This window comes from Photinus pyralis, unplaced genomic scaffold (genome assembly GCF_008802855.1).
Source record: "Photinus pyralis isolate 1611_PpyrPB1 unplaced genomic scaffold, Ppyr1.3 Ppyr1.4_LG5, whole genome shotgun sequence".
NCBI classification, from domain to species: Eukaryota; Metazoa; Arthropoda; class Insecta; order Coleoptera; family Lampyridae; genus Photinus; species Photinus pyralis.
The window spans coordinates 22,133,898-22,146,083 of NW_022170596.1; the positions used below are offsets into that span (position 1 = coordinate 22,133,898).

Consider the following 12,186-nt stretch of genomic DNA (forward strand, 5'->3'; position numbering starts at 1 on the left):
ATAACTCAGGTACGTAACTTAGTAACAATACTTATTGCAGGGAGAAATCATGAAATGAGATTTATAATTTCCATTGTAGGTTGCTGCAACAACGCCCTGTTTCACTTTTGCTTGACCTCGACAATGAATTCCTCGTATTGGATTAAAATTATAGCCGTGGAAAGTTTGCGGCGGGATAAACTATATTAATAACAATAACAATTGCATCAATTCCGTATATTTGAAATAGGTACATACAATAATTACATTATTATTTCGTTATAGTTACATTGACATTTGTTTTAAAAATGTAATATAATTAATTATTAATTGCATTTCTTTTTGGAGATGCTGCTGTTGTGTTCGGGATGCCGTTAATTCCCTTTCCAACCTTTCGGTAAGAAGTTGGGAATCTCGGTGCTTCGTTTCAACAATGGGCAACATTTGCTCCAGGCACCGCATGGACACCATTGCCAGCTCTTGGGGGTTGGACGGCTCGTGCCACCTGTGCGGGTCCAGCGGGGGTGGTGGTGGTGGTGGCGGCAGATCTGTTGCTGCTGCTGGGGAGATGTTTTGGTAGATGTCTCTTAGGACATTCATGTCCTTTGCACCCGCCCTTGGTAACGAAGCTCTGTAACAATAAGGAGAAAAGCACAGTATTAAGAATAGAGTGTATGTATATATTGCAAGTATAACTTACTGAAAGTGATTGTTGTTCACGGCGTTATTGCCCGGTGGCGGCGGATGAAATTGGTGTAAGCCATCTCCCGCGTGCTGATTTGACTGTGGCGGTGGTGGTGGCGGCGGCGGCGCGGGAATTATGATGTGTTCTAATATCTGTACCGGATACTGATGATGGCTATAAAAACAAATATATATTAGAATAATTTTTTAAAATTGTTAATTTTTTTTTGTTTTCATGAGCAATTTTTACCTTAACTGCTGCTGCTGCTGATGCTCCTGGTCGTGAGGTGGAGGGATCGCCCTTACTTGTGGGGCATATACGTGGCTCACGATGCCCTCGTATTCTTTCAGAAAGTCGTCCAACTCATTCATGTTGTTGTTGGCTGTTGTAGTGGTGGTTCTATAAAAACAATAAAACAATTGTATGGATGGTGGAAAGCGAGCGCGAGTACGCCTTACCTTTCCTGGTGTCCTTCATCATCTTCGGTAATGAGATTGATGATGACATCTCCGTCCATTAATTTTGATGGTTTATTTTTTTCTAATGCCGTTCTTAACACCGAATGTTCGCCACCGCCACTAGCACCACCGTAAGGCTTCTTGTTCGTTTCACTTTTTTTTTTAATACTCAATTTCGCGCCGCGTTTGTTGTTAAAGGAAGACATCGAGGACATGGTCTTAACGTTCACGTTAATACTTATCCAATATGAAAAATCTCCACCTATATATGGGGAGGGTTTTTGATGGAGTTAGCAAAAGAGTGAAAATCAAGGGCGTTCTCACAGGTTGCTTTCCTGGTAGCTCAACACTGACTCCATTGTCCTCCTCCGTACTTGCATGAGACACTTGCGACACCAAAGCTTCCAAGACCTACTCATGCAGTAACACTGACTCCATTGTTCTTGTCCTTGAAAACGTACTTGCATGAGACACCTGCGACACCAAGGTTCCCAGACCCCACTCATGCAACGGCAGTAACACCGACTCCATTGTTCTCGACCTTGGAAACGTATTTGCATGGTGTTAGCAGAAAGCGCATGGGACACCTGCGACACCCGAAGCTTCCTAGAAAAGCGCCAACAATAGCGAGCACTCATGTAAGAAAGGGAGTATTCATTAATGTCCTTCGGAACGTGAGCGTATAAAAGGCCTCCAATTTCCGCGATTTAATGACTTCGTCTCTGTGCATCTTTGACGTAATATTCCATCAACGACAAGTGTCTCTTTGTGTGTGTGTAAGTGTGAAGGCCTCTCGGATTTCGCGCAACTTTGCAGGCGAGCTATTTTTGTTACGTTTCGAGGAAGAAGAACTCTGGGAAAATAGTTTTAATCGTAGGTAGGTACAATGGAATCTGTTACGAGTTTAAGCAATAACATAGTTAATCTAACGCGTAATTCAATTAAATTATTAAAAAATAAGACCGATATTGTTAGACATATTTCAATAATCGATTCCAACATACGTTTGTTAGAGAAAGCAATTACCAATAACCTTCATAATGAGATAAATGAAAGCCCGATAAGACTGGAAGCGAATTTAACCCAACTTAAATATTTTCGAGCACAATTAAAACAACAATTGAAAAATATCTCGGTAAAAAGGGAGGGTTGTGGAATAGATGACACCGTCGATAGAAAAAATCATCCGCTCCGTACTTTGGCGTGGTACACCTTAGATTCTTGTTTTAAAGGCCGTTTGATTACCGGCGTCATTGTAAACTTTACCTATAAAGACCCCTTAGTTTTTCTAAAAAAATCATACGACAGCTTTGCGCGCAAAATTGGTGAGGCGCTAAAACGATCAATGTTAAAGGTAAACGTAAGTTTGGCATGTAACTTTATCCATCCTCAAGATCTCAATGTAGATATGAAAACATTTCAAACGAGAAATGCCGTAATTGATATCGGCACCAATCTTAAAAAGTGGTACAAGGAGAACGTTTTTGATAAACTGCAAGCCAAGTTGGAAAATTTTTCCGAAAAACAGTCCGGTTGGGCGTTAAGTGAAGTGCTATTTGTCAAAATCAATATTAACAATTACGCTCCCATCAAAGGTGGTTTTTCAACATATATAAAGATGCCCTCGTTTATACTAGCTAAGAAAGCCGTTGTGAATGTACGAAACAATGATAAATTTTGTTTTCTATGGTCCATAGTGGCTGCTTTAAATCCCGTCACCAAAAATGTTGATAGAGAAAGTAGTTATCCTCATTTTGATGACATACTAAAACGCGAATCTATTCAATTTCCTATTAAAATAACCGATATAAAAAAATTTGAGCAATTAAATCACCTCTCCATTAACTTATATTGCGTAGTTAAGAAAAAAGTACTTCCATTTATGTTAAGCGGTAAGACGGATGGTAGAAAAACCGTAAATTTATTGGTATTGTCATCAAACAATCAATCTCCTCCCAACAACAACAACAACAATGGCAACGATTATTATCATTACGCTTGGATTAAAAATATGTCGGCGCTGTTCTCCTCGCAATTATCGAATCGAGGTCATAAAAAATTTTTCTGTTACACATGTTTAAATCATTTTTCGTCGAGCGATCTATTAGACAAGCATTCAAAAAGGTGTCATCAAGTGAATAAGTGTTCCATTCGAATGCCTAACAGCAATAACGATACCGAAAAATATGTAGAGTTTACTCGCTATTCGCATATGGAGAAGGTTCCATTTGCTATTTATGCTGACCTTGAAACTATCTTGGAAAAATGCGATAACTCGACACCTCTTCAAGGTGTAGCCACCGCGCTTTACCAGTCACATATTCCGTTTAGTATAGGGTTCTATTTAAAGTGCTCGTACGATGAGTCACTTTCAAAATTTGCGATGGTTTATTAAACAGTTACATGATATCGCTAAATGGGCGAACGCCATAATGAATACTGTAGTTCCCATGGAGCGTTTAAGTTCGGCTCAACTGAAAAGGATCGAGAGTGCAACGCACTGCCACATTTGCGAATAACCTTTTTTGGAGGGTGACGTAAAAGTTAAAGTCCATAGTCATAGCGGTGGGGGGCTCTTTCGCGGCGTTGCTCATAGTAAATGTAACCTAAACTATAAAGATAGTCAGGTAATACCTGTAGTTTTTCATAATCTGAGCGGCTACGACGTTCATTTTATTATTAGAGAGCTTGCGACCGGGGTCATTCCCGGCGAAATCAAACTTTTACCCGTAAACAAGGAGAAATATATCTCGTTCACAAAGTACGTACAGGATACTTGTATTAAGTTTCGCTTTATCGATTCCTTTAGATTTATGAGTAGCAGTATAGATAAATTGTCCTCATATTTGGAGAATGACAAAAAAACCCTTATAAGATTGCATAGCGACAACGCGAATGAATTTGGTTTGTTAACGCGTAAGGGCATATTTCCGTACGATTATGTCGACTCATGGGAGAGGTTAAACGAGCTAGAGTTACCGCCTAGAGATGCATTTTTTAGCAATTTGAAAAACGAAGCGGTAAGCGAAGCCGATTACGAGCACGCGCTTAACGTATGGAATACATTCAACATTAAAACATTAGGAGATTATTCCGACCTTTATTTAAAAACGGATGTTCTTCTTTTGGCTGATATTTTCGAAAACTTTCGCAATACGTGCATAGAGACGTATCGGCTTGATCCTTTGCATTACTATACCGCTCCGGGTCTAGCTTTTGACGCCATGTTAAAAGTTACGGGCGTGAAATTGGAGCTTCTAACTGATATTGATCAACTCATGTTTATCGAGAAAGGGATTAGAGGCGGTATAACGCAGTGTTCTACTAGATACGCCAAAGCTAACAACCCGTTCATGAAAGACTATAACAGCGACCTTGACACGACGTACCTATTGTACCTTGACATTAATAATCTTTATGGTGCCACAATGTGTAATTTCTTGCCCTTCGGCGAATTCTCCTTTGTAGAGGACATTGAAAATTTGGACATACTTAATCATCCGGACGATGCTGACGTAGGATACATAGTAGACTGTGATTTGGACTATCCCTCCGAGTTGCACGAATCTGATAGTGATTTTCCCATGGCGCCGGAGCATATGATACCCCTTAATTCAAAATTTAAAAAACTGATGTTAACCTTATATCCAAAGCGCGAATATGTCGTTCATTATAGAAATTTAAAGATATACGTGCAGCACGGTCTAAAATTAGTAAAAATAAATCGAGTATTGCAGTTCAAGCAGTCTCCGTGGTTGAAAAAATACATCGAATTAAATATCGGTATGCGACAGCGGGCGAAAAATGAGTTCGATAAAAATTTCTATAAATTAATGATTAATAGTCCTTTTGGTAAGCTTATGGAGAACGTGCGGAAATACAAGGAGGTGCATTTATTGACTAAATGGGGAGGACGTTACGGCGCTAGGGCATATATATCCAAACCAAACTTCCATAGTTGTACGATATTCGATAAGGACATGGTGATCATAGAAATGAATAGATTAGAAGTCTTTTTCAATAAACCTATATACGCAGGATTTGCAGTTTTAGACATTTCAAAAACGTTTCTTTACGACTTTCATTATAACTACGTTTTGAAAAAGTTTCAAAAATCGTCCGCAAAGCTGTTGTACACCGATACCGATAGTTTAATATACGCTTTTAACGTTCCCAACATATATGAAATTATAAAGGAAGATATTCATAGATTTGATACATCAGATTATGATCCCGAAAACGAGTTTGGAATTCCTTTGGTAAATAAAAAAATTCCGGGGTTAATGAAGGATGAAAATCATGGTCGTATAATGACCGAATTTGTAGGGTTGCGTGCAAAGATGTATTCATATGAGGTCGATGGAAAATTGATAAAGAAATCGAAAGGATCCACATCATCTAGTATGAGGGACGTTACGATCGATGATTATAAAAGGTCCTTGTTTAATATTGTAACTATAAAAAAGGAGCAGAATCTAATACGATCGAAGAAGCATGCCGTATACACATTGAAACAAAATAAGGTCGTATTAAGTCCTCACGATGACAAACGCGTCATATGCGCTAATCGTATCGATACACGGCCTTGGGGATATTGTAATTTTAGTAATCCTACCTAATACAACCATACTAACGACTACTACGACGATGATGTCGATATTCCACAACCTTCGCGTCTTTTAACCACTCCTTTTGTATTTTAGAAAACCCCTCAACAATAACAACAACAACAACAATACGGATAATGGATAGCGAAAATTTGAAAATACAATTGGAGGAGGAGCTATACAAAGCTTCTATTCCCATTTATAAACAATTTTTAAAACAAGCTCTATTGAGAAACTCATCCACTACATTCATTAATAAACCTCATTATCCTCCCCGATGAATGTTTCGGTTGGTGTGCTTGCTCTAGAAATGTATGTGAAACTAATATTAGATTACTGATAGAGAGAAAAATTGAACTGGATAGGTTAGTAAAATCAATATCCTGTAATGTTAGTGATTGTAGTAGTGGTAGTAATATTGATAGTTTACCGTTTCATATCAAACAATATGTAATTAATTTACTCAAGTCTTCTGCAGGTGTGTATAAGGATATTTCATATGTAATAAATGAAAGTATTTGTAAATCTGCAGAATATGCCAATGTTAATGCCCTAACATTATTTATTAAAGTATGCGTAGAAAAGGGAATAGAGTGTAGATTTAATACGCACGAGGACAATCGTCATCGCGAGATATACACATGGATATTGGAAAATATCCGTAAAGGCGAAGAGAATCCTGATGCACTTCTCGGTTGGACCTGCGGACCAGACTCCGCAATATGGCCCTCTACTCAATTGCTCGATTATAAAAAGACTCGAGAATTACTTTTAACGATAATGAGAAAAAGAGACACTAGGAAATATGTTGTATGGTGAATTACAATAATAAAAAGTAAATATTTAAGTTTTTAGTTATTTATTTATTCAAATCGACACATCATAACCTTATAGAACAACATTATTTTTATCAATCCACGATTTCTCGTCCAGACCCAACCATTTCACGTACACTTTGTCTTTCTTGCGACGCAGGACTTTTTCAACCAAATATACGTCCGAATACTTGGCCTTCTGCAACTCATGTTCGTAAAATCCACCTAAAATCGGTTTAGCCTTCATGTCTTCCAACAAATACGTGACCGGATTTGTTATTTGTACTTTTATAATTTTGAACAGCTCACTGGACCAATTGGGGGTGTAGCCCTTCGCAAATATGGATTTAAATTTGCTAATTCGAACTACATCGCCGACATTAAAACGGCATTTCTTATTGTTGAAGAGCTTGATGTGGTTGTAGGCGTCCAGCTTTGTATCGGCCTTCACTTCGATCGGTTTCATCCCCGTTGTTCGATGTTTACGATTATTGTACTCGCTCGTGATCGATTCGATTGCATCTATCCATACATATTTTCCGCGTAAACTAAACTGCCGGTACAAGGGGTTTTTTATACTTCTTATAACCCTCTCGGCCAGTGCGGCCTTTTTCGTACTGTACGTGGAATAGTGATTAATGCGTTCTTGCATCATTAATTTGGCGAATGATTTGTTATAGAATTCCTTCCCTGCATCGGTCTGTAGATTTTTCGGTCTGCGTCTCGTAGATTTGAAAATAGCCTGTACGGCTTTTGTCACCTCCTCACCCGTTTTAGTCTTCAACCCTCGCGTCCATAGATATTTTGAAAAACAATCGATAACTACCAATATGTATTTGTAGCCTTTATTCTCTTTTGCGTAAGGTATAAATTCGGCTAGATCTGCTTGCCAAAGATCATCGAAGCCTTTAATGATGGTACGTCTACGAGGGAAGTTTTTGCGCGCCGCTTTGTGTAACTCGTTCACCACCTGCTGCATCCTCTATTAGTTTATGTAAAGTTTCTTTGACCGCTTTCAACTCTTCCTCTAGTACCGCTACGTAATTGCGAAGACTGTCTACGGGCGCTTTCGCAATCTGCATGTATTGTGTGAGGTACCCTTTATTTATGGCATCGCGGTCGTCTACTGGATCGGCGAGGTTCATTAACCGGTTTCCGTTGAGATTTAGTCTTGTTGATAGGTAGTGTTGCAACGTTAGGGCATCGTGACGTTCAATAGGGTAGACAACATAACTTAGTCTCTTATTTTCTACATTTATCGTATCGTCGGTAATGGAAAATTGTCTTTAACAGTTTTCCAAATTGAGCATGCGTATGAGAACGTCCGAATTTATCCATGGTGAATGTAGGCAAGAAAGTGTTTATCTGTTTACCTGTTTATCTGTTTACCTGTTTATCTGTTTACATGTTTATCTGTTTACCTGTTTGTCTGTTTATCTGTTTACCTGTTTATCTGTTTACCTGTTTATCTGTTTACCTGTTTATCTGTTTATCTGTTTACCTGTTTATCTGTTTACCTGTTTATATGTTTACCTGTTTATCTGTTTACCTGTTTATTTGTTTATCTGCTTACCTGTTTATATCAGAAGCTGTTTATTTTGAAAGCTGTAGATATACTTGATAGCAGTATTTTCCAACTGAAAAATAAACACCTTTTCACGGTAGGTTTTATATAGTGATCGAAACCTTTCCTGAAACGACCGTTTGCACATCCGCATCCTTATTTATAGGGCATTAAGAGAAAGAAGAAATGTTACACTTTTATCGCTTTATTTACTAAACAATTACGACATTGTATAGTTGTTATGTATGTAATACACGTTTGCCAATGCACAATGACATTTTGGATAGGAATGATATAAACAGCTGGCTTCCAATTTAGGTAATGCAGGTTCCTCGTTGATCTCGACGACATCCTGCGATAAGGTTTTTCGTATAAATTCTGCCTTCTCCTTTCCCTTCACATATATAGCCTCCATTGGTGATACTAGCCGGCGAAGTATAATCGGAAATAAGTGGGGCGGTGTATGTCCTTCTTCCCATTTAATACAATGGTGGTTGTGCATCAGCCAGATAGCTTGTCTCTGGTAGTTCACATCTAAACTGCTAAATGAAAATGGAGGTTTGAACACAATATGTGCAACTTGGTGCCCATTAAATACCGCCAACTCCTTTGGCGTAAATGTCGTTGGGGATGTTTTAAATCCTTGAACGTCAATAGCAATAACCATTTTCTGCTACTGATTCACCAAACTGTTTCGAGACCTACGTACTACTGGACTAGCACTACTGTACTGCTCGCCATAGCTTATATTTCCAACTCGTAACCTTGAAAGCGGTTGACTGCGATGATTGGCTGTAATGTAAAAATAATTCATTGACTAACAGGCAGACATGCCATTGGCTGTCACGGGGTACCTCATATATTCCTCAAAATAATTACCCAAAGCCTTCCGGCGTAGGTAATGAACCACAAGGTCATTTGAACTATTGCGCGTGTGCTAAGTAGAAGGCCATTAGGTTAGTCACCCCATGGGTTACTGTCCTCGGTGTTGGGGTCATTCTACTATGGAAACATTATCACGTAAAATTGATAAATGACGAACAATCTCATCCCTATGTTTTAATAAAGAAATACACTCCCGTGTCAGATTTACGATCCGAGTGCTCATTAATCCTACCGGATGATACCATATTTGCACACGCCTGTTACGTTGCAATGTCACTGCACAGATGTGCGACTTGCACACGTTTATCTGTTTGAACTGAGGGTTCACGGGTGTCTTTATATTACCATCCTATGAGTCATGGCTTTTTCCAAGAAGACTGCCTCCTTTGTTCTCACTTCTCAGAATTTTCTATGAGTCATCGCCTTTAACCTTCATTTAGTTCAGGTAAGCTCCTTAGTTTCGACAACAATCACCCGGTTGCAGAATAGTAATTGTGTAATTATTAAACAGTATGAAGTTTCGATGAGAGAGACATGGAGAAATTAATTTTTAATCATGCTTATGCCCTCCGGAGACACTTTATGCGGCATTTTCCTTTATTGTAATTTTTGGTTGGTTTTTGGGGACGTTAAACGGAGAAGGTATAGATTTAAATGCGTCTATTAATTGCACGACATGTGAAACTCCCGCATGAAATGGTGTATATAAATATGTTTCTAAATCTTTGTTTAGCGATGCAAATAGAGGTCTAACTGAGAAAGAATTTTATTCAAAAATGCATACGGTCATTTTTTCAATAAATATTTTTATACAATAACTAAAAATTGCATATTTCTATGAGCTGCTGCACGCGCCTCCCCTGTAACTTTAGAAGGGGCGCCTGCAATTATTCATCCTTGAACGCCTTGTAATTATAAGACTCTGATGTATCAATGAAAGTCATGAAACTTTATAGTTGGCATTTGCATGTGACAATTTTTTATGCTAGACATTTTTCACATGTATGCAAAACGCCTCTTAAATCCCGAACAGTGCAAAGGGCTATTTTGATCAGCACTTTTGTGTTGCACATCGCCTTCCAAGAACTAAAATAGTACAATGTACAAAGTGTCTTTTGTTTTGACCGTTGTTCGCAGGAAATTGCAGGAGCAGTTCGTATCTTCACGTCATCGCCCGATTTTCCTCAAACGCAATTTTTTCTAAGAACACCATTTGAAATTGCATTAAAGCATCGAACTAACTTACAGAAATAAAACATGCTACGTAAACGTATGTAAAATGTTGGGCAGATATGAAAGTCAATTTCGAAGAAACGAGAGAAGCTTTGCTTATATCATTTTTAAATCATGCTAAAGAAGGCAGTATTTCCTACAAAAATGTCCTTGATGCAATCTGGTTGCGGTTAAAAATTGTTGGACTTGAAACGCCGTTCCAGGAAAAAATTTTAGTCTTCTTAGCCTTGTAATTAAAATCGTACCTAGTAATTTTTCGCTAAAAATCCCCATAAATGCCTGTATTATAATTGAAAATAGACCCAATGCTTTGGAAATGTTTCATTAGTGAGATTATGAATGCGATTAACGTTATCGCAATTCTCTCATTTCCATTAGTTATTTTTAGGAGTAGGTGTAGGTACGTTCTTGACGAACACAAAGTCTTTTGCGTTCCCAATAAGTTTACTAAACTGTAACAACGAGAAAACTATTGGATATGACTGAAGGAGGAATGTCATTTTTAATCGCGCAAATTGTTATCCGCACTGTTCACGTAAAATGCTTGTAGCTAAACATGTCCTCAGTGTGATAAATAGGTGCATTTTTTTACCTCGAATCGTAACTATAAGCTAATAACGTATTAGCATTGAGTAAAGAATTTATTTATTACTCAATGGTATTAGGTACCTCTGAATGGAATTAATACCTTCAAGCGATAGGCGATGTTATAATTAATTAGATGTGTTTAATTAAGACATAATTTTTTATACAAAATGAAACCAAATTATTAAAATTTGCTTTAGGTACACATTAAGTTATTTTTAGGTGCACGATTATTCGTTCTTGAATCCGTATACTCTTCTTTTACCTGAATCATGAATGCATTTATCTAGTTCGTTAGGCATTTCTGTGAGCACCCGTCATCGCATCCAGGTCCGCAATACTGATAGCCAGGAATATGTAGTTCCACTGGAAGTTTGTTTATGAGATTATTAACCAAGCCACTCCCATCCGTACACTTCCGCTTCCGATTCAACATTGTTGAATTGCGGCAATAAGTTGCCATATTTATAGGAAATCCATCCATCAAATAAAACAAAAATGCTCAAATAAAGTACGTTTATTGACATATGTGATACATAAAATAAGTAGGTCGATAGTATAATAATTCCATCATGCAAACTGTATTGTGAGAATTGACGTTAAACTTATAGTTTAATACGTCTTCAATATCGCGATAGATGTTGTCATCGTCGCCCTCGTCCTCGTCACCAAACTCCATTTTACGAAAATGACGGTAGTTAATCACCTGTTCGATAACATCCTGATAGAAACAGGACAGAGCGTACGATTCCAGTAAATCCAAACGATAGTTGATTATATCTTTTAGATTAAACAATTCTTCAACGACGTACTTACTCATCGTGCAATAATGCAGCTTATCACGTTGTATTGTTACGCTCTCTAATATTTTCTCAGTCGTCGTGGGATCCCGCACAAATTTCCTGTTATAATGAATAGTAAAATTTGCGTTAAGCGATTCAGAACTTTTGTCGTGCTCAATATCTTCTTCCTTAACATTGGACCAGTCGATCCAATTTTCGAGCTCTTGAGATCTAAAGAACTTCATCTCGAGATATGTTTGGTGCTTTAGAAGCATTTCCCAATCTTCTTTCACCATCACTATCGCATTTAATGGAGAGTGCACAATTCGTAAAACTGGGGCCAAATTAAGATGCGTACTGTAGCCAATTTCAATATATTTCTTCGAATTGCTTTCACCATCGTAGAGGTCATATGATGAGCAATCGATTAAACGTTCGTCGGCAGCTTTACTATGCACATTTTCAGCAAACTGGGTGATAGAATCGTCACTAGTGTCTTTGTTGTTATTACAGCACCAGCACGAGCACGAGAAATAATTATTAGTACAACTGATTGTATCCATTTTGGAGCTTTTTTTTCGTTGAGATGATCT

At 38.0% G+C, this 12,186-nt stretch overlaps 2 protein-coding genes across 2 annotated transcripts; one reads left to right on the forward strand and one right to left on the reverse strand.

The window, feature by feature from the left end:
• Positions 1-201: 201 nt before the first annotated feature.
• On the reverse strand, positions 202-1,337 carry LOC116170622 (formin-like protein 3). The gene is made up of 4 exons (XM_031487126.1): positions 1,123-1,337; positions 914-1,063; positions 680-838; positions 202-610 (listed from the first exon to the last, which is right to left on the reverse strand). The coding sequence occupies exons 1-4, from the start codon at positions 1,335-1,337 to the stop codon at positions 265-267; spliced, it is 870 nt and encodes a 289-aa protein (XP_031342986.1). The 3' UTR covers positions 202-264.
• Positions 1,338-2,530: 1,193 nt separating this feature from the next.
• On the forward strand, positions 2,531-5,741 carry LOC116170623. The gene is made up of 3 exons (XM_031487127.1): positions 2,531-2,717; positions 3,742-3,883; positions 3,932-5,741. The coding sequence occupies exons 1-3, from the start codon at positions 2,531-2,533 to the stop codon at positions 5,739-5,741; spliced, it is 2,139 nt and encodes a 712-aa protein (XP_031342987.1).
• Positions 5,742-12,186: the final 6,445 nt, after the last annotated feature.